The sequence below is a fragment of the Lonchura striata genome, chromosome 22, assembly GCF_046129695.1.
Source record: "Lonchura striata isolate bLonStr1 chromosome 22, bLonStr1.mat, whole genome shotgun sequence".
Lineage (NCBI taxonomy): Eukaryota > Metazoa > Chordata > Aves > Passeriformes > Estrildidae > Lonchura > Lonchura striata.
Window position 1 is genome coordinate 6981577 of NC_134624.1, and position 22098 is coordinate 7003674.

Sequence of the window (22098 nt, forward strand, 5' to 3'; positions counted from 1 at the left end):
AGGGATCCTTCTCTTGACATATTTTGAGTTTGTGTAGCACAGCTTTGCTCAGCCTAAAGAGAAGTTGTCCCTTTCCCTCTGGTGCTGGAGAGGGAACCATTAGAATGTGGCCTGTTGGGCAGCCAGATGTGAAATGTTTGTTTCCCCTTTGTGAGGGTGCAGCTATCATGCACACATTGTAGTCTAATCTGGGTAAACCTTCCTGTGGCAAGGAGAAAAACCAGGCTGTTCTGCATTGCCTCATTCCAGATGTGTCCACAACAGCCATCTGAGACCCCTGCATCGCTGGACCGAGGGTCTTTCCCCACTCCTCAGCTTCGGCTTGAGCCCCGGGTACCTTTCAGACAATTCCAGATGAATGACCAGGATGGGTAAGGCTGCCATCACTTTCCCACTTGAGAGGCAGGTTCAGAGTGTGACATGAACCTTAAACTAGGCAAGAATTTGGGCCAAGAATGCAGTTGCATATGTGAAGCTGCAGGCACCAAAGGGGAACCCTGTTTTTTACCCAAAGCAGGAATGCTTTTCTTCAGCTACCGCAGCAGCTAAAATGTTGCAAGACTGTGAGCATTATGTGTCTGGAGAGCAGACAGACATGAGAACTGGGGTGTGATCCTGGACTGGAGGGGTTTGTAGCTCTGATCTGTAAGTTCTAGGAAGTGGGTACCAGGTAGACAAGGGAAAGAAACTGCTGGAAAGGGAAAGAAACTTGGATGCATTGTATATAAATGCAAAGTAGAAAAGGACTAGTTCAGTGTTAGAGACTCAGCTCTGTGTCCTTTGATTTTCTTTTTGCCGTTTCTGACCATTTCTGTGTTTTCAGAAAAGAGAACAGGCTCAGCCTGTCTCGCCCAACACGCCCAGTTCGGCAGCAGATGGAGCGAGTGCCTCGGCCCACCATCATCAATGCAGAGAACCTGAAGGGGCTGGATGAGCTGGACAATGATGCAGATGATGGATGGGCAGGTACAGTGCCTTTGTGCTCTAGCTTTGGGTAGCTGTGAAATTGGTGTAAATGATGACACAATGGATCCTTCTGATCCTTCCATCACATTGTGCTCAAGGAACTGGATCTGAAGACTCCTAAAATCTGAAAACACACCAAGCACAGCAGGAGGGATATAGCACTGTGGGTGCTGGGAAGGAGAGTTAGTCCTGCCTATTCAGTCATGGCATTCGGTATCCAATTGCACACAGTCTGGCTTGGCTACTGTCTCCTCATTTGCAGCCCCCACTCCCAGGCTGTTTGCTGCTCCTCCTCTGGGACCAGCCCAGCTGTTCAGTAGTGTGTTTCCACACTGCTCACATCATTTCTTGCCTGGTCTAGTTGAAGTAGTCCCTGCTCTTTGAGGGAGGTTGGTAGATGGCATTAAAGGTCCCTTCCAACCCAAGCTATTCTGATTTCCAGGACCAGTGCTGGACATTTGGCTTAGTGAGTAGTTAATGCCCAGCTTGTGTGTCCTGTAATTTAATGCTCAAAGGGGGCATAAGCTTTATCAAGACAAGGGATCTGTTTCATAAATCTGTTCTCCCTTGCTGCCTTCGTAGGCATTCATGATGAAGTGGATTACTCCGAGAAACTAAAGTTTAGTGAAGATGAAGAAGAGGAAGAAACTCTAAAAGATGGACGACAGAAGTGGTAAGAAGTCACTCTGTTTGCACCTACAGTTTACCTTCAGTAAAAGTGAGCAATACCAGGATCTTTAAAAACTTGTTCTAAATGTGAAGTCTTGATCCCTCTGATTTGTTACTGTGACTATATTAATTTTACTGGGCAGTGTTGGAGTGGTCTTCAAGGATATGTGGAGGTCTAACAGCTGACTGCCAGTTTTCCAGTCAACTTTTCTCACCTTTATCCTGCTGCACAGTAGTGGAGTTGATCATTATGCACCTTAAGAGAAGCACATCACTTGTTATGGTAGTTTTTTGTGATCTTTCCTTTTTACTACAGTCAGTTGCCTTTGCCACTTGATTAGGCTCCAAGTGCTTTTTGAAGCAAGTAGCAAATGCAATAATAAAGCTGTTTATGTGACAGGAACAGCTGGGATCCCAGAAGGCAGCGACAGTTGTCCCTGAGCTCTGCAGACAGTGCAGATGCCAAGCACACCTTGGAGGAAGGAAAGAATTGGAATGATTCAGTTGGCTTGTCCCGGCCAGTCCGGAAAGCGCAGGATTCACAGCAGCCTCCGAGGAAGCTGAATGGCTGGAGCTCTGCCTCAGAATACCAGGTAGGTTGAACTCGTGAGGGTGAGCTGGAAGCCCATCACTGTCCTTAAGAGGCCACTTTGACATTTTATTGGAAATGGGATGCTGATTAATTTCTCTATTCTTAGTTTATATCCACCTGGAGAGATATCTATCTGCATAGAACTTCCGCTAGGGAAAAGAAATTGAAGCTGGTCCAGAACAGTGGGGTTGTCAGTGAGAAAATGTAGTTACTGAACTATATAGCAATAACTCTTCCTAGTAACAGGGGGATTTGTGCTTGAGGATAGAGGGGAGGGAGTCAGAAGGGAATATTGTCACCATGGGATGCAGATCTCAAGATAGAGGCACTGGTTGGGTCACGCTTATGGGGAAATGTTTTTTCTCTGGCAGAAGCCTGCGCTGGGAAGTGTTCTCAGACAGCAGTCCATCGAGGATAAAGAAGAAAAGGTGCCTGTGAGACAGAAGTTTGTGCACTCTGAGATCTCTGAGGCCGTTGAGAGAGCCAGGAGGCGACGGGAGGAGGAGGAGCGGCGAGCCAGGGAGGAGCGCCTGGCAGCCTGTGCTGCGAAGCTCAAGCAACTTGATCAGAAATGCAAACTGGCTCAGAAGAGTGGGGAGACACAGAAACACACAGAGAATGAAGATGTGCGACCTCCCAGCACGGAGAAAAACACTGCACAAGAGAATGGCCATGCTTTCCGTAAAGGTACCGAAACACTGCCTGCCTTACCCTGTAAAAATTGCTTTTTTTGCTATTGTGCTGATCTCTTAGCTGGAGTGGGGGAGTTCCTAGGAGGGAGTGTTCAAAGGGTCCTTCAGCTGCCCTTGAGAGATCAGCTGCTGCTTGTATTCTGCAGAGTATTTTGCATTGTTGACAAAGGTTGATTAAATAAAAAAAGCTATTAAACAAATGCAAACTTCTCCAGTTGCCTTTATCTGTGCTCAGTGAGCTGTGCTAGCAGAGGACTTGTTGGAATGGGCCTCGTGGGCTTCTCATGATTGGATGATAATATTAAGTGCTCGTGGCCATATTTCAGAAAACCAGTAAGTGCTGCCAGGTTTAAGGACTAATGGGGAAAAGGACTTTCTCCCCAGTGCTTAAGCAGAAGGCTGATAGCAAAGGAGGATCTCAGAATTTATCATTAAAATAAAATGGCCAAAACCCTCTATAGGGCTGTCAAGGTAAAGGATGTGCTATATATGATTGTAGTAAGATTCAGCCATGTATTACAGTCAGACATGCCCACAGCTGTGTATGTTGTGTGGTGGTGGTGCACTCCCAGTTCTGTCATGAGCAGGGTCTTGAGGGCTTGTTTTTTTCTCTGCAGCAACCCCTGAGTTTCACACACAGGATGCCTCTGTTGGCTATCTGGAAGAGGAGAGTCCTGCTCCAGCAGCAACAGCTCAGAGCAGCAGTGAGGAGGAGCTCAGAGAAGCTCCCTCACCAGCACAAGAATTCAACAAATACCAGAAGTCTCTTCCCCCACGATTCCAGAGGCAGCAGCAACAGCAGCAGGTAAATAGCTCCCAACCCATTTTCTGGACCCTTAATAAACCATTGTGTTTGCTCAGTTCTCAACACCATCGGTCTTTATGCTGGGAGGAGATAAATGGAGTTTTATCCTGGCCTTTTTCAGTACTTCTAATCATGGAAATATCCTGTCTGATTGGGTAGAAAGGCTCTCTCTGGGCTGCATGAGTTTTTCTTGTGCCCTGTGATGCTAGAGCTGTTGTGGGTAGAGCTCTGCCAGGTTTGTCACTTGCCTGGGAAAAAAATACAGTGCTGTCAGAAATGTTGGCTTGTCTTGCATGGTTGTCTGGGCATCTTCTGACATTTGGAACTCTTAGGACTGTGTGGTTTGTAGCAGAGCTCTGGTTTGCAAATGTTGATGAGCAGGAGAAGCTGCGGATGTTCCCACATCCAAAGCCATGAGCGCATCAGTGGCTGTCTTGGTGCTTGTGTAGGCCTGGCCCAGGGGAGGTTCTGTTCCTTGGGCTAGCCTTGAACCTGATGAACATCTTTTTTCCTCTCTGGCACGAGATGAGCTGCTGTTATTTAGCACTGCTGCAGTGCCTGAATACATAGGACAAGGAAAGGGGAAACCCTTGGGGTTCAGCTGCTTCCATTTCTCTCAGCGCTTGCTGTGTCCTTACCATTGTACGTATGGGCAGCTATTTGCTTGCCAGGGGCAAACTGTGCTTAGTTTGGCAAGTTCCTGGACTGCTTCTGGACTTGGAGGGAGTTCTGGAGTGACACACTTCTCATTCCACCTCCTGCCTTTACAGAGGGCCAGTCCTTTGCTCTGCTCTCCTCCAATACCTACTTGGGTTTTTTCTTTGAGGCTCTTTCAGATCACTGTTTTCTTTGTGCCATAAAAATGTTTGGTCTTAAATGTTTCATTTTTGTTGCATTGAAAACTCTTCTGGGGCACTGAGACATCAGCTGAGCTGCTTTGTGCAGCTTGGCTCTTGCCTGACCTTTCAGTGCTGTATGTGCCATACGTCCTGTGCAGCTGTGCTGCCAGATGCAGTGAGCCCCTGTAGGGCAGCAGAGCCAAACCAGGGGGCAGAGTATTCGGGCTTCAGATAATGCAAAGTTAATTGCCATTCTTCATAAAATAACCACTTGAAATGGGATATCATCAATGCTGCTGCAGATCTTAGTGAAGAGCTCACAATTGGCTTTTGCTCAGTAATTGCTCTTTTATGGACGCTCCCCGTGCTCATCGCTCGGCAGTTGACATTTTCATGATTCAGATGTACAGCAGCAAATGCTGCCTAATGTTGCTCTTGAAAAGAGATGCTCTTAAACTAAAAAGAATTGGATGTCTTTGCTGTCATGCTAATAATACCACAGGTCATCACTACTGGAAGAGCATGAAGTTTTATTTTATTTTCTCATCCTCTGTGATGTTAGTATGTATGAGGCAGTATGTGTTTTGGCTGGCTTGTATTGCTGCTTTGGTAGCTCCATGGAAAGAGCAGAATGGAAAAGTATAGGTATTGTAAAGGAAATATTTTCTACAAGGTACCAGAGGACTAGGTAATGTAGATATAATCTGCATTTATCAGAGCCTTCCTTGCTGTAATGAAGTGTCAGATTCAGATTTAAAGGTGTCTCTTTTGCTCTGCAGTTGGGGATTGGCTTTTTTAATAAACAGTACAATATCTGACACTGTTCTAAGCTTAGCAAAAGAATATGGTTGCACTTTTGACAAGTAAGTAGATGCATTTGATGTTAATTAGAGCTGTGTAGTGTTTGAAAGCTTTCTTCAGTACACAAACCTCCTTTCAGATATATATTATTTTTGGACCTTCAGCAAAAGTTAAATGTCAAATCAAATTAACATCATGACAGTCCTCAGCTAAGGGAAGGTGGACTGGTTGTGTGGGAGATGGGGAAACAACCAGCGAGTGCCAACCTGTCTCTGAAGGATGCCCAGGAAACTAAAATATTAATAGCTCTCTTAATGTGATTTAAGTTCTTTTTATCTAATCTATTAAGCTGACAGGGGTGGAACTAATATATCTACACACTAAATGAATTAGAGATGTATTTCCTGAAAAATGCAACATCTTCTAAAGTATTTGTTTCCTGTTATGAAGTGGTGTTTGACAGGAAGCTCTCCTGTATTCATAGGAGTGTTGAGAAGATGCAAACTGTGGTCTGAAAGCTGATCCCTTGTGTTTGGCCATATAGCCTGGCCCACAGTGGTGTGGTAGTCTGGCTGCTCTGGTATTTAGAGAATAACAACTGCCACATACCTGGCTGGTGGTGAATTACCCCTGTCTGCCCACCCTCCCATCTGATTAGGGATTAAACCTTTGATGGATGGCATGTGTTTTCCTTTAACTGACCAGTACATCAGTGTGATTCCTGGCTCCACAACCATGTCCAATGGCCCATCCTGTTGCCTGCAGGAGCAGCTGTACAAGATGCAGCACTGGCAGCAGCAGGTCTATCCTCCCCCGTCCCACTCCCATCCCCAGCGGACGTTCTACCCGCCGCACCCTCAGATGCTGGGCTTCGATCCCCGCTGGATGATGATGCCGTCCTACATGGACCCTCGCATGGCCCAGAGTCGCACCCCCGTGGATTTCTACCCTTCAGCCCTTCACCCTTCAGGTGAGATGTTGTCGGTGTTTGTCTCGGCTGTTGAGTTGGTTCATATCTGGAAATTCGCTGTGTTTCCTAACCTCTGTCCAGATTTTGCATTCTGGTTGGCATCCCTTCTCTGGGGGTGAGAAAGCTGGTTTCAGTGGGAAGTGGTGGGAGACTGGGAGGGAGGATATGTAGACATGTCTGTCCATTCTCTGCACTGCAGTGGGAGACCTTCCCTGCCTGCTTTGTGACCTTAGTGGATGTGACTGATCTTGCCCCTTGGAGGAAAGGGTAGCAGATCCACTGATCATGCCTGTTGGAGGAGAAGCATGAGTTCTGGAGTTACTGTAATCATGTGAAAATTTAATAGACCCTTTTAGGAAATGTGAGGGAGAAACCCTGTAGTTCCTGAGCTGTGTGTGCTTTGCACCTTTCTATCTTGTCCTAATCTTCAGAGGTGTGAATGTAAACATCAGGATATATAAATCATTCCTTGCAGTTGGTGGATTGCTTGATCCCAAGCCAGTGATGCTGTGTTAGTGTCTGTGTGGGCTGGGCTCTGAGAGCTGTGTCATCTTCTGTATCACTCCAGGTGTATTTCCCAGCTGTGCATTTTCCAAGTACAGGCTCCAGGGAGGTTTCCATGGCTGCAGCTGCCTGATGCTTGAGAAGGAAGGGGAGTCAAGCTAGGGGATTGTTAAATTCTTCTTGTCTGTGAGATCCTAGTGCTAATGGCATGAACTCTGTTGTAAGCAGGAATTATGAAGCCCGTGATTCAGCAGGACTCCATCAGTGGGAGCCGCTGTCGGTCTGAAGATCAGAACTGTCAGGCAGGGCAGGCAGAGAGGAAAACTGCTCCCTTGGATCCTGTGCCAGTGTGGGGCCAGGACAGCTACACATCCCTGCAGAGCAAAGGATACTCCCTGTCGCATCAGAAACATGCTGACAGCATGAGCATGGAAGGGCTGCATGCCAGGTGAGTGCAGAGTTCCCCTGTTCTCATGCATGCTGGGATGGGAGGTGCTGCTATAAGCATCTGCTGAAAAGCAGGTGTAGAGCTGGCCTGAAAGATGTCTGTAAACAGGCCCAGGTACTGATCTGGGAGCATTTTTACACTCCTGAGTGGTTTAGCTGGTTTACACAGAGCTATTGAGTTATTCAGAAGTTTTCTATCTGACCAGCTTGGAGCCTGTTTGGAGGGAGAGGGCAGGCTTGTCACCTACATGGGAAGGTATAAAAAGCCATGAGTCAATAATTCTGATTATTGCTTATCCTACTTTCTTTAGACATTCTAAAAGTAATTCTTTGTTTTCAGATCTCCACATCATTGGGGGTTAAATCTCCCTTCATTTCTTAAGTTTGCTGCCCATCATAGGAGCTGTTTTCTTTATTATGCATTGGTTCAACAAACCTAGCACTACAGCCTGGGGCCACAGCAGGTCTGGCCAGCATTTTTGTATTTATTGGGTAATTGCCTCATGATTTAGCACAAGCCTCAGTTTATTTCTTTTTCACCTCTTGTATCCAGCCTGGGCCCTTGGAGATGTGCTCTGCATTACCTGACTTACCTTTGTTTGTTGTTTGTTTTCTTCTCAGGAATGAAAGTTACTCTGCTTCTGGAAGGCAGGAGAGTCTGAGCTCTCAGCGAGATCTCTTTGAGGAGAGAGGGGAGGAATATTTGAATGCTTTTGACAAGAAGGCCCAAGCAGACTTTGACAGCTGCCTGTCTTCTCAGAGGATAGGCCAGGATCTCTTGTTCCAGCACCAGGAGAGTTTGCAGGAAGCCTGTCCTGCTGGCAGCCGCCATGCGAACCTGAGGTGTTCACCCCTGGAGCCTGATTTTATCCAAGCAGAGAAGAAGCCTGAATATAATGGTTGGGATATCAGCCACCATCAGAAACCCGCGGAGACAGCAGGAGAAGTTGCTGAAGAAGGACCCCGGGAGGAGCAGTCTTTCAGTGCTGACCCCTGGAAGAAAGAAGGAGCCAATACCAAGCAGGCCACTGAAGAGACAGCAGAGTGGGCTCCTGAGAGCCGCAACACCAGTGGGCAGCCCCAGGAGCAAATGGGGAGAACACGGCGGTCGGGCCCCATTAAAAAACCAGTCCTGAAAGCCCTCAAGGTAGAAGAAAAGGAGAAGGAGATGGAGAAGGTTAAACTGGAGGGAGAGGACAGCTCACGCCCGCTGAAGGAGAAGGCAGCTGTTCAGAAGGTAGAAAATGAGTCAGATGACTCTGCTGCCTTGCTGAATTCAACGCGTTACCTGCTGGATGACAAAGGTTCTTCCCAAACGAGCCTTGCACGAGAGGCTGAGAAATCTCAAGAGGAAGAAGAGGACGAGGAGGAAGAAGAGAAGCCAGAAAGAACCTGGGAGAACAAGCTATCCAGAGAAAGCAGCGATCTCCCTCCCACAAAAAGAAACAACTGGATCTTCATTGATGAGGAGCAAGCCTTTGGTGGGAGAGGTCAAGGGCGTGGGCGAGGCAGAGGCTTCAGAGAGTTCACTTTCAGAGGCCGAGGCACGGTTGTGAGCAGCAGGGGGGTCTACAACAACACGCAGAGGAGCAGCCGGGGCCGAGGGCTCCGGGAGTTCAACCAGCCAGAGGACTTCCCCAGAGGCAAACCAAGGCGCCGGATTGCCAGCGAGACACACAGCGAAGGGTCAGAGTACGAGGAGCTCCCCAAGCGTCGCCGGCAGAGGGGCTCTGAGAACAGCAATGAAGGCTCTGTGCTGGACAGGGATGACAGTGATTTGAAAAAGGGAGACTTCAAAGAGTCTTGGAGGTCCAACAAAATCTATTCAGATGATCACAATAGCCTGGATCCTAAGATGAGGGCTCCAAGAGCCTTTGGGAGATCACTGCCACCAAGACTGAGCAACTCTGGCTATGGGCGAAGGGGGTTCATGGGTAAGGAGCCTACCCAGTGGCAAAGCAGGAGTGGGGGAGGAGGGTGGCAAGAGTACAGCCACACGTCTCCATCAGACACTTTTGGGAGCAGGCAGCAGTCTGACAGGGACTACCTTCAGGATTCTTACAAACACACAGATTCTTTCTCCAGCCGGGTTTTTGATGAGAGTCATCTGGATGACAAAAGGCACTTTTTCCAGGAGGATTACTCAGCAGATCAGGAGAACATAGAGAACAGGCCCTTCAGGAGGCGGCGTCCTCCCCGCCAGGACAAGCCCCCACGGTTCAGGCGCCTCAGGCAGGAGAGAGAATCAGTCGGGCAGTGGAACCCCGAGGAGGGAGGCCCTAATCTGCTGCCCAGCCAGTGGCCAGGCAGACCCAAACTGGGCACTGCAGAGAAGAGCAGCATCTCGGGCAGACGCTCTCCTGAGCTGTCCTACCAGAACTCTTCGGACCACGCCAATGAGGAGTGGGAGACAGCGTCTGAGAGCAGTGACTTCAGCGAGCGGCGGGAGAGAAGAGATGGAGCTCCAGAGAGCGAGGGCCAGCTGGAGGGTGGCCTCAGCACTGGGAGCCTGGGAGAGAAGAGGGAACTGGCAAAGAGGAGCTTCTCGAGCCAGAGGCCGCTGGTGGACAGGCAGAGCCGCAAAGCTGAGCCGGCAGGGTTTGCAGAGCAGTCTGTCAGGAGCGGTGTGGGAGCAGCTTCCAGATATGAGAGCCAGCAGAATGGCACCCTGATGAAGAGCAAAAGGTGAAGTTGTTTTCTGATCTGTGGTATATGCTTATGTTGAAGGAGTGGATCTAGTAATCTTCTTGTCACTTCTGTTCGCATTCTACTGACAAAACTAAATGCTTTCCCCTCTTTCTGTGTAGGTCTCCAGAAGAAGGAGGAGGCCTTGGCAACACCAATGGTGGGAGCAGCCACTCCATTTATAGCTTGGACAGGGCCTCCCATGTGAACTCAGAGAGTGCTGAGGGGCCGGGTAAAAAGCCAGAGAAGGAGCACAAATCCACTGCACAAAGAGCAAGTGAGAAGGGAGAGGCCTTGTCACAGTTCGAACTGAGTTATGGAAGTGAGTATCTTAATTCATTTGTTTCTTTGAAGAGGATAACATATTATGGCTGACTGATTAAAGCCAGACTGATTCAATCCAGTGTAATTTTTGTATCAGGTTAGGGACTTTCTTTACATTTATCTACAGAAACGAGAAAATTCTTGTGTATCTAAATAGATTGTTAAAATTTAAACACAAACTTTTCAGCCTATTAAGACAGTGTCTCTGATGTTTCTTCTATATAAAGTTTGTGTTTAGGGAGAATATTTCTTTATTTCTCTCTATGATGCTAATGTATTTTAGGCTTGAAATTTATGTTGTGTGAAGGAAGTTGAGAGAGGATCCAGAGTGGGGAATTTGAGGCTGAGCTAATGGCAGGGAGGCAAGGAATTAGTATCCCTGAAAAGAGAATTACCTGAGTTACCATATAGCTCCTCCAGCTGAAGTGTGCTCATCCTGAAACAGAGGAGACAGCAAAGTCCTGCAAGATAAAGTGGCTGGTAGATGTCAGCAGATTACATTATTTTAATTTTCTAAAAGTAGCTGCTGTGTTGCTAGGTGAACTTATTGTGGCATGGATCCTCTTTGGAGTGCACTGTTTAAATTATTTCAATTATAAAGCTTTATATGCACACACATGTGCACTGTATTCTCTCTGTGTGCTTTGTTCAGGTACCATCATTGATAATCGGGTGTCGAACACAGCAGAAGAGAATGAAGTTGGTTCCATGGCAGGGGAAGGCTTCATTGAGGTTCTTACTAAAAAGCAGCGTCGTTTGCTGGAAGAGGAGCGAAGGAAAAAGGAACAGGCTGCTCAGGTGAGGAATGGGAGGCAGAAAAGTTGGACCTGTTGCATAGTTTGGATTGCAGTCAGAGAAACGGGGCCCCAGAAAGTGTTTGTATGAACAGAAAAACATACAGTTGACAGTGACAAAGTAGTACAGATCCTGTATTGGGCCCCAGAAACATATTTGGGGCCTCTGGTCTGAAAAGGAGAGTTTGGTTTCTGACTGTTCTTGGCTTGCAGCAGAATTGTTAATTGGGAATTAAGTTTCTAGAGTGGTCTTCATCCAAAGCAGCTTAGCTCTCTAAGCCAGCTGCTGGCTGTAGTTAGTGGGATATTGGGCAACAGGAGCAGTGGATGACTTTGCACTCTGACTGTGTTGTCGCCAGAAGAAAACCTCACAGTGCAAAAGGCAGCTCTTTCCAGCCCTGTTAGACTGGGGGAACCTCCCAGTCTGACACCTGTGCCTTTCCTGTCACAGGCACCAGCCAAGGCCCGCGTCCTTCAGTCGCGCATTCCACCGCGGTTTGCCAAGAAGCAGAACGGCCTGTGCTTGGAGCAGGGTGATGTAGCGGTGTCTGGAAACAGCCTGGGCACAGAGATCTGGGAGAGCAACAGCCCAGGTAGGCTTGGGTCTGTTCGTTCCAAAGGGTTTCACAGAGCTGAAGTCCTCTGGGGTGTGCAGCAAGGATGGGGTCCATGGTTCAGAGGAGACAACCCTCTCCTGTGTGATGCTGGGAGTGGTGGGGGGAGGTGGGCTGGCTGACATGTGGAGTAGCCTTTGTTCTAAGCTCTACTGTTCAGCCATCCTGCTCCTGTTGCTGGCCATGTCAGTCTCCTGATCTGCTTCTTGGGTCTTTGTTTCACATCAAGATCCTACTATACAGCATTTTATAGCTGCCTGGGCTGGACCTACTTGAGACTTTTTTCTTATTTTGCTTTCCTACATTTTCTCATCTCTAGTCCTGAGCAGCTGGTGCCTCCCTTGTTTCTCTCTGACCTGTCTTTCTCCTGTTATGTTCCCTAAAAATCTCCTCCCTGTTCTCTACTGTCAGTCCTCATACCCTGGATTCTTTGCTGCATCATGTCTCAGGTGTCTGGGCAATGCTTAAGGTTCTGAGATGGTGAAAATACCCTTTCTTATGTCTAGAAATAGAAGGTTGATGGTGTAATGTGTGTGGAGTGTGCTCGTAGCTGTGTTTCAAACAGCTGGACCTTTCCCTCTGTTCTCTTCCAGCACTTTCCGTTCAGTCTCCTGGCAGTGATTCCTGGAGCAAGCCTGTAAATACCTTTAATGGTACCGAGTCCAGCACTGAGGTAAGTGGCTCCTAAGGTGCCCTTCAAGGTATTGTGTGTATTAAGTAGTAATTCAGGTGGCTTTTATGCTTCTCATTGCTCCATCTGTGCTTAGCAACTCTCAGCTCTGCTTGTGCCATTTTAAACTGTCTCTTTGCAGTTTTAATTTGAGCTTGACACTGTTCAGATCTTGACCTAAAGAGCCAAGCACTGCTTGGTGTTGTGTGTGGGTATAAATCTGGAGTATCTGTGTGATAGAGCTATTCCAGGGTTATGCTCATCACTGGGTGCACACTGTGGTCGAGGAGGGTGGAATCCCTTAGGTCCTGTTTGTGCCTTGTGCCTGTGAGCAGCATGTAGCTGTAGCCTTAATGCAGGGAGGGCAGAGTTCCTGAACACTTCACCTCTGGAGACCAAGAGTTCAAGATTTGGTTTGTGTCACATGTGAAGTGAGTCTGGCAGTCTCAGCCTAGTTGTTCTGTGGGACACATCTCCTTATGCTGAAGCCATGGTCTGGTTGGTGCATCAGTTCACCTGTCTCAGGGCTGTGTGGAGCTGAGTGAGCGGCCAAGGGGTGCTGCAGGTCAGGCCCAACTCCTTTGCAGTTAACCAGGATGGTGATTTGAAAAAGGGACGTGGTCTTGCTGTTTTCTGGGATGTTTTTTCCTCGGTGGTGCTGGGTCTGAGTCCGGGGCTTTAACACATTTCGTGCTTTGCATAGCAGGGATTTAAAGGCAGCCAGGGGGATAGTGGCATTGACTTGAGCGCGGAGTCTCGGGAATCCTCCGCGACCTCCTCTCAGCGCAGTTCTCCATATGGCACCCTCAAACCAGAGGAGATGAATGGGGCTGGCCTGGTGGACCCAAAGCCTGACTGCCAGAAGGAGCAAGTGCAGAAGCAAACTGATAAAAAGGTAATCTGGATTCGCAGCCAAGCCAGAGCGCAGAGTGAGAGACGTTGTGAAGTGGTTGTGTTGTTCTTGATAGCATTTTTAAGGCTTGAGGTTGGGTTATTCGGTCTTTGTGTCTCAGCCTCTCTGCTTTCCTGTTAAGGATTCAGATCAAGGCTCAGGACAGAACAAGGAACACAAGCCCGGACCAATCGGCAACGAACGCTCCCTGAAAAACAGAAAGGGTTCGGAGGGAACGGAACGGCTGGAAGGGAATATTCCCCCTGTTAATGGGGTGGAAATTCACGTGGATTCTGTACTTCCTGTGCCACCCATTGAATTTGGAGTAAATCCTAAAGTGAGGATTGAATTTAATTTTATCTTCTTGGTGATTTGATCTTGTTGAGGCATGAAAAGTGGTTTGAGGCAGAAGGATTATTTAGAGGAAGCTTCCAGCTGTAGGTTTGCCTTAGATTTCATTATTGACACAGACTAGGCACTCAGGATGTCCTGGCAAACATTTAGTATCCACTTGGAAATAGTGTCCCAAGGAACAGCTGGGGTGGTAAGAGAGGTGAGGGACAAAATCACGGCCAAGCTTTTGTGTGCCTCTGGGGGTTGCCTGCTGCTGAGTGCTGAGAATTGTTTTCTGTTTCCAGCAAGGCTTACTGGAGATCAGTCTTTAGTTTGTAGTGTCATAATTCAGGCTAGAATCATTAACCATGAAAAGCAAAGGGTTGGCCCATGGACCTGGATTTGAATTTTATGTGTTTTGACTTTTCAGGACTCTGACTTCAGCTTGCCACCTGGTTCTGCCTCTGGCACTGCAGCTAACCCTGTCACCAAATTGCAGGATGCCTTGGCCAGTAATGTAAGTATTTTTTTTTTTCTTTTGACATTGATTCATTGGAGGTACTCCTTAGATGCTTCCAAAGAGAGCAAGCATGTCTGCATCTGACTTCGTATTTCATGCTTAGGCAGCACATGTCACTGAAATCCAAAATGGAAATCTCAAGATACCTTGGTAAATTAATGTCACAAACGCAGAAGTGATGTAGACAGCAGCTTCATCATCATTGTGACCTGTGTAAAGCCATCTCTGAGATGAGCAGTCTCTTCCCCTGAGCCACACAAGTGTTGGACATGGCCATGATGAAGTTGGTGGCATGTTTAGACCCAGACTGCCCAGCTTCCTCAGAAGTTTTCACATGCCATAGCAAGGCATAGAACTGTAACATGGTGGTCAGACCTTTTTTAGTTTTCCAGCTTATTCCAGCCATGTGGGTATTTCATTATTCTATGTGAAAGAGTGAGCACACTAAAAGCCCAGCTGGTAGCTCAGCTGTAGACAGCAATGTGAGACATGCACAAAGCTGCTTTTGAACTAAATGTCTTCAGGTTTGTAGGCTGTCTGGTTTTGATTTTGGAGATTTGTCTTATAGGGTGTTTCTTTTCAGAAACAGGTTTTGTCTGAAATTTAGGTAGTTTCTAAATATGGGACAGGAAGGAGAACTCTTCTGCAAATGGAAGCTACTGGATCAAACTGATGTTGAAGTGGAAGCTGGTATAGTTCAGCATAGAGGGGTGTCTTTGCACATAACCAAAGCTTCTTCTATTGCAAGAGCAGAATGAACCCCAGTTGAACGTGGTACTTTGCTCCTGCAGTACCCTTGGGGACTGAATTCTTTGATGTGCACTTACTGGATCTGCCCAGCTGAATCTCTGTCACCTTAGTGGCTCATACCTTTCTCCTAAAAGCTCACAAATATTCACCTTTATGACTCTCCCCTCAGGCAGGGTTAACACAGTCCATTCCCATCCTGCGAAGGGATCATCACCTCCAGCGCTGCATTGGCCTGAACCCCATGTCCTTCCCCACTGCAGACCTTACTCTTAAGGTAAGGAAGCTGCAGGTGTGTGGATGCCATGTCTCTGTGGGCAGAGTACTGAGGGTGGGGAGATCTTTCCCAGAGTATTTTTTGTTAGGTATTGCTAAACTTTAATTAGCTTTTGTAAAAGTTGTGCATATGTGCTATTCAACATGAGTGTAGGGGTGTGTGTTTTAAGTCCTGAATGCAGGAAGTCCTTGCCAGTTGTAAAACCAAGTGCAACAGAGCTTTTCTGTTTCACACTGGGTAACGTGGCTGCTCAGGGATCCTGGGGAGCCTGGTGGTGTAAAGAGAGGGAAAAAACAAACAAAACCCACCGAAGTGTACAAACAAGAACAACAAGAGAACCGAATAAACCAAACCAAAAACCACCTCCATCCCAAACCCAAGAAGTTCAGCAAATACCAAGGGATTTGAGTGTTCGTGAAGGATTTTTGTCCATTAGAAATTGTTGTAGAACCCCCTGACCTCAGATGGGTAAGCTTTCCACTATGCCTAGAATGCAAGGAGTTTGAGCTCATAGGACACAGATGAGCAACTGTAGGCTTTGGTAATGTCCTCCCCATTTGAACTGTCTGTAGTTATTGTTCTTTGTTTCCATAGATGGAGTCTGCTCGTAAAGCTTGGGAAAACTCTCCGAGTTTACCAGAACAGAACTCCCCAGGAGGTGCAGGCTCAGGCATCCAGCCTCCTTCCAGTGTTGGAGCTTCCAACGGTGTCAGCTACAGCTCTTTTGGTGGAGTTTCTATGCCTCCTATGCCTGTTGCCTCTGTAGCACCTTCTGCATCTATTCCAGGTACCTGCAAACTGCAGCAGCATTTGCTGTGTCTGATCTGAGAGTCATGCTCTGGTTCTGGTAGATGAGAGCATGGTGAGAAGAGCTTCTGTGTAGAGTAACTGGCTGATATTTGACAGATCCTTAACAACTCAGACAAGACAGAAAGAGGGACTGTATCCACACTTTGAAGAATGTGACTGGTGAAAGTTTAATACTAAGACAGTGCTCCCTGTGTAGTGGCGAGTCTCTCTCTGATGTCTCAATAGATCTTGTTTACCCTTTACTGTGTGCCCAGTAGAATAGAAGGGAGGAGACCTCTGGCTGAGAGGCTTCAACAGTCCCAATATCATTATCAGCCATTCCTCTGCTTGTTTTGCCTGTGAAGTCACAGGTTCTGAGCACCCTTTGCTTTTAGCAAAACGACAACTGGCTTTTATAGCTCACAGAAGTCTGGGAGGGGGAAGGTGTTGCTGTATTTTAGTTAAAGGAAAAGCTTAACTCAGTTATGTTAGTGTGTGTAATTAGGGAGAGTATCTGGAAAGAGGAAATGTACCAGGATTCTCTCCATAGGATGACTCCTGGGTCCCAAAGGAGTTCTCATGTATGCACTGTCTTTCTCATGTCTCAGTTCAGGAACAGAGTGACATGTGTAGTGACTGTTATTAGCTTCCCTTTGATAAACAGATTGTTCCAAGTCAGGTGATTTCCTTCCTAACCACCCTAATCTTCCTGCTTAAATTCTGTGGTTCATATCTGCACAAAAGCACAGGAGTGGCACAGCAGTTACTAGTTGGTCCCACTCTAGGGGTGAATATGGCTTTTAGATCTCATGTGTCAAGGTCTTAAATGCTGTATTGGCTCTTTCTGTCTGTGTTAGCTGTAAAGATGAGATGATTGCAGAGCAGGTTTCTGGCATTTAGATCAGCGTACAGGTTACCAGCTTCTGAGCTGCTAGTGTCTGACTCTTTTGTGGAGGTGGGAAACCTGGGTTTACATTGAGCCTCTGACAGGAAGGTATGATTAATTCTTAGCAATCCTACTACTGCTGATGTTGGTATGTGGATTTAGGAGCTTTACTGACTCTTCTGAATGGGTACTATGTTTTTGTTAAATTGCTGAAAGGTAGGAAATAGTATTGACCTGCAGATCTCTGCAGTCTACTGTGCCTGTATCTTCCCTGTACCTTGAATTTACAGCCTGCCTTTTCTGATGTCCAGGTAACCATATTCCACCCCTGTATCTGGATGGCCATGTGTTTGCAAGTCAGCCCCGCCTGGTCCCTCAGACAATACCTCAGCAGCAAAGCTACCAACAGGTAAGGGAGCAGTACAGCTTCCAAGTATTTCAAGGATTCTTCATGGTGGCATTTAAGAAACAATGAGTAATTTTTCACTTTCATAGCCCAGTCTCCCTTTAGGTTCCTTGAATGCTTCTTCCCAGTGGGTGTCAGGGGTTAGTGGAACTGAAGGGAGGGAATTTAGGAGCTCTTCCTCTTCTGTACCAGTGCCCTTGGACTGGTTTTAACTGAAGCAGATGCTGAGGCCTGAGTGAGATGGAAGTGACTTTCAGTGAATTCCCCAGCCAGTCAATAATAATGAGTAACTTCACTAGTAAATAAGATGTTGATAGGGCTGGAGAGAGCTCTTTCAAGGTGGAGTACAGGCAGGTGAGAGCTGGGATTGTCACTGCCTGCTTTTATGTGAAGAGCATGTTGGTTCCCTCATGTTCATCAAATGCCTCTTGTAGGCATCAACCTCTGGGTGCCTGGGCAGTGTCTTCCCTGGCAGTGCTGCTGATCTGGGGAACGATGCAGGGCTGGCCAAAGGTCCAGTGTAGGTAATTGTCACTGCAGATTGACTCATGCTGGAAACTGATGGGTTTTTAACAGCCCTGGAGAGTTTCTGACTCCTCTTGTACCTCTCAGTCATACTCACTTTCTTCTGCAGGCTGCTGCTGCTCAACAGATTCCCATTTCCCTCCACACATCCTTACAGGCCCAAGCTCAGCTTGGACTGAGGGGTGGTCTGCCGGTTTCCCAGTCCCAGGAGATGTACAGCTCCATACAGCCCTTCAGGTAAATGCTTCCTGTTTTCCTTTCCTTGTGGCTTGCTTTCTTAATGTTCTTCATGTCTGTGTACAGTGGTCAGATACCCCACACTCATCTTCACTTTCCTCTTTGTTCAAATGCTGTTTCCTTCCCCTTATAACAGTGCCAGTGTAGGGAGCATGAGACTGAAAAATCTGAGTTAGTGCTTCAAAAGCCTAAACACTGAGGTGTAAAAAAACCCTTCTTATTTGCTAGAGCTGTTGGAATCTTTAACTCCTGTTTTTTTCCTGCTTTGCAAAATTCCTGCAGACTTTAGGTAACCTGAACCTTCCCTTCACTGCTAATCCACAAGTTGTTGTGTGGGAAATTGAAACATAAATATTAGATACTACACAATGTTGTTCAGTTTGGCAACACAGGGACGTGGTTGTAAAAGCTTAAGAGTGGAAGTAAAAAAATCCTGGTAACTAAAATGGAAAGTGGCATCACAGCTTATTTCTAAGCTGTCAGTTTAGTTGCCTGAGAACTGATGGCAGGCCAAATACAGTTTGGCAGGGTGTGTTTGTACAGTCTCCAAAGGTTTTGTGCATCATGACTGAAGCATGTTTTTTTCCTGCAGGTCTCAGGTGTACATGCACCCCAGTCTGTCCCAGCCCAGCACCATGGTCCTGACAGGAGGCACAGCTCTGAAACCTCCATATTCCGCCTTCCCAGGCATGCAGCCCTTGGAGGTGGTGAAAACCCAGTCTGGGTCCCCCTATCAGCCCATGAACGGAAGCCAGGCACTGGTTTATGAGGGGCAAATAAACCAGGCTGGTATGGGAGCCTCCCAGATGATGGACTCTCAGCTCACACAGGTTAGGAGCAGGACTGGCGAGCCACTCCTTTGGTCCAGGCTTATTCACAGCCACTTGTTTCTGAGGATGGGTTGTAACATGTCTGTCTGAACTAAACTCTTTGTAAAGAGGCGGAAGATTTCCCCGAGACACTGTTCTGTGAACCATGGTTTCACATATGCAGCACCTTATTTAATGAGATGGTTGCTCATACCTTGTCTGTCCCTGCTGAGACGTCATTTTGTCACTTGGAAGTCAGACCTTCCAGTGCTGCATGCATAGGAGGCCATGAATGCAATGGTTGTCCTAAAAGCACCTCTTCTGAGAGCCAAATCCCAATCGTCTCTCCCATCACCTCAGCTTCCAGGGCAACTAGGAACTTGTATTAAAGGCTCATCCATCCGTCTTCTCAGTTCATTTGTCGTCCAAGTCTTATTTACAACTTCAGCTGATCTGTTTGGCAGAATCCTAACAGGAATTTCAATGTGTGAAAATGTTTTAATAAAGCATGGTTCACATAAAAACATTGAATTCTACTGTGACCATAGCTGTGTTTGTGGGCATGTGCTCTGATTCTCTGGAGAAATTTGATAATTTTATTAAACTCATCTTACGTTTATCTTGTGCAACTTGTTAAGGTTTATTTTTTGTTTCAGAGGGATTTTTATGTTGTGACTGACGTAAAGAGTTAATCCTGAAAGTAACCTTAGGTGAGGAAAATACAGAGAACACTGGCAAACTAAATATTTGAAGAAATGCTTTATCCATCATAAGCGAGTAACTTGTTTTCTGTTGCCAGCCTTAGATCGGTTTATTTATTTATTCTAAAATGTTGATAGAACCTCCCAAATCCAGCAATTGTGAGAAAATCTGGGGGAACAGGAGGTGCCTCAGCCCCAAGCTACAGTATTTTTTTGTAATTGCTCTTAGTTATGTCCATCATTGGTTTGAAGCTCACTGTGAAACATGGAGCCTAAGTCCCCATCCCTTTCTCTGGAGGTCCAATCCTCAGAATGTTTTGGTGCAAGAGTGTAGGAGATTTTCAAACGTGAAAACAAAGCACTTGACACTGCACTGACACTGACGTTGTATGAAAGGAAAAAAAGACCCATGAAGTGATCATGAGGAAGACTGGAAAACTGGGCTCTAGGAATGGAGGACAGCCCCCATCTAAGGGCAGTTAGGTTAACTTGATGGCATGTTAAAAACGCAGCTGATAAGGGTGTTGGCAGCCCTGCCAGAACATCCATTTCCATGTGAAAGTCCCTCTGTTACAGTCATTTGCCTTTATTCTGTGCCAGACTGCGCTGTTTGGGAGCTTCCCTTTGGCAAGGCTGTGCTTTCAGGGTATTGGGAGGCAGCATGTCAAACACAAGACTGTTACTGCCGTTAAGGTAACTACATGTCCTTGTCACACAGCTGACAATGCCTGTGCCTGGCTCCCAGCTGCCTCTGCCCCGCTACGGCTCTGGCCAGCAGCCCCTGCTTCTGCCACAGTCCATCCAGCTTCCTCAGGGGCAAAACCTGCCTGTAGGAGCTCCCCGAAGAATCCTCCCTCCTGGATCCCAGCCTTCTGTTCTTGCTGCCAGCAGGGAGGTAAGGATTAACTCCTGGTGCTGCTCATGGCATTCAGTAACCCCTCCTGCGTTGAAGTTTTACTCCTTGCTTTTTAAAGGGGAGAGTGGCTTGTTTGGGATCCTTAAATATCCAAGCCAAGGATTGCTGTTAAAATGAAGGAACCCTTTTCCCCTCATCTCCAAAGTGCGAGCCAGCAGTTTTCAGGTTTTGCTGCTGGTCGTCATTCTGTTTCCAGGGAGCCACATCCTGCCTTGATCCAGTTTGGAGTCTCCAGTTTTATTACATGTTTACACAGGTTTCCCCAGAGTGCTTGAGGGGTGGTGAGCTCCAGACACAGTTGGAATACTGCCCAGATATTTCACTCTGTTGTGAAGCTTGTCCATTGGAGTAGGTATATTAATGTCATGTCTGGTTTGATGGATTCATATCATAAGTTTGTCTTATTATAGGGGAGAGAGAGCACAGCAGTTAACTGCCAGGTTCTGTATTTGCTTGTGCTGCTGGCTTGGTGCTTTAATACCAACAGATTATTTCACTTACAAGCCTCACTTTCTTCACCTGAAAAATATTTCTTCTTTTAAATGGGCATGATGGGGAGAAGGGCAAACATTTGGCTTAAGTGTTTATATGAAGTAATGAGTGATTTGTGAATGCAAAGATGATACTCTCTCTCACTCATTTTCCTCTGTAGTCCTCCCAGATGGAAATGAAAGGGTTTCATTTCTCCGATGGTAAACAGAGCATGTCCTCCGGAGGGTCAGTACCATCCCCACACACGTACAGGTGAGACCTTCACACAACTTGGGCTCCTTAAGATGGGAGAGAAACACCCATCATCCCTGCACGAGATCCACCTGGGTTTTCATGTCCAGAACGTGCTCACTGCAGTCCAAGTACTTGTGTCTAAATGCATGGTCATTCTTTCATGCTGGGCGTGGGCCAGTGTGTGCATCTGTCCTGGTACTTTGTGGGAGGTGCATGAAGTTACTTGTTCACTGAATCTCAGAGACAGGTTGGAATTGGTGTGTGCTTTTGTTCCTTGTGAAGGTGGGAAATCTGATGATCGTTGAATAAATATTTATGGTCTTGAAGATGGGAGTGCTCATTCTAGACATATCAGGTCATTAAGGCTTTTGGGAAACTTATTTTTTTCTCCTAACCGACCCGTGTGTTGTCATTTGCATTGTGGAGCTCACTGATCTGCACAGCACAGACTTGTGCCTTGTCTGTTGCTGCTTTGCTGTCTTTTTTTCTTTCACACATGAATAAGGCTCTCATTCCATTGTAGAATTTACTCCATGAATGTTGTCGACTCTTCGATTTCCAGGCCTAGCTCTGCCAGCCCCAGCGGGAAGCCGTCGGGACCAGCAGTGAGCATGGGCTCTGTGCAAGGACACTACGTACAGCAGGTAGTGTACCTGAGGTCTTTGTACAGCCCAAAAATACCTGCTCTTCTACACTGTTGTTCTTGGCCTTGGGCTGCAGAGGCAGAAAGGCCTGTGTACTGAAGCTCCATGTGAGAGTTAGTGTTTTCCCCTGGGTATGTGGGTGTTTTACCAAGTCCAGGAGTAATTCTGTATGATTTGAAAGTCAGGAGAAATTAGTTCTACTAATTTCTACTAAGTTCTGCTGTGGAGTTTTTCTAAGTTACTTGGATTGCCAAATACGTGATACACTGAGATCCTTAAATGTGAGGTGTTAGAGGAGCAAATTCAATGTCCTGCATG

At 46.9% G+C, this 22098-nt stretch overlaps 1 protein-coding gene and 1 non-coding gene across 8 annotated transcripts in view; both read left to right on the forward strand.

Annotated features, from left to right (window-relative positions):
- PRRC2B (proline rich coiled-coil 2B) overlaps positions 1-22098 on the forward strand; it is a 46508-nt gene that overhangs the window by 19651 nt on the left and 4759 nt on the right. For 4 of the 7 annotated variants that reach the window (XM_031506326.2, XM_031506327.2, XM_031506325.2 and 1 more), the window contains exons 8-31: positions 250-371; positions 824-966; positions 1549-1639; positions 2036-2228; positions 2599-2914; positions 3537-3724; positions 6130-6334; positions 7067-7286; positions 7907-9970; positions 10093-10292; positions 10947-11092; positions 11540-11681; positions 12296-12375; positions 13076-13267; positions 13407-13601; positions 14028-14114; positions 15037-15141; positions 15736-15928; positions 17128-17225; positions 17857-17984; positions 18577-18814; positions 20213-20389; positions 21063-21154; positions 21660-21780. In XM_031506326.2, the coding sequence (XP_031362186.2) occupies positions 250-371; positions 824-966; positions 1549-1639; positions 2036-2228; positions 2599-2914; positions 3537-3724; positions 6130-6334; positions 7067-7286; positions 7907-9970; positions 10093-10292; positions 10947-11092; positions 11540-11681; positions 12296-12375; positions 13076-13267; positions 13407-13601; positions 14028-14114; positions 15037-15141; positions 15736-15928; positions 17128-17225; positions 17857-17984; positions 18577-18814; positions 20213-20389; positions 21063-21154; positions 21660-21780 (5736 nt within the window). The remainder of the gene's footprint in view (positions 1-249; positions 372-823; positions 967-1548; positions 1640-2035; positions 2229-2598; positions 2915-3536; positions 3725-6129; positions 6335-7066; positions 7287-7906; positions 9971-10092; positions 10293-10946; positions 11093-11539; positions 11682-12295; positions 12376-13075; positions 13268-13406; positions 13602-14027; positions 14115-15036; positions 15142-15735; positions 15929-17127; positions 17226-17856; positions 17985-18576; positions 18815-20212; positions 20390-21062; positions 21155-21659; positions 21781-22098) is intronic. The other 3 variants (XM_021543515.2, XM_031506328.2, XM_077787894.1) reach the window with 3 other exon arrangements.
- LOC116184250 (small nucleolar RNA SNORD62) lies at positions 16157-16239 on the forward strand. Its single transcript, XR_004149008.1, has one exon. It is a non-coding gene; the product is annotated as a small nucleolar RNA SNORD62 (small nucleolar RNA).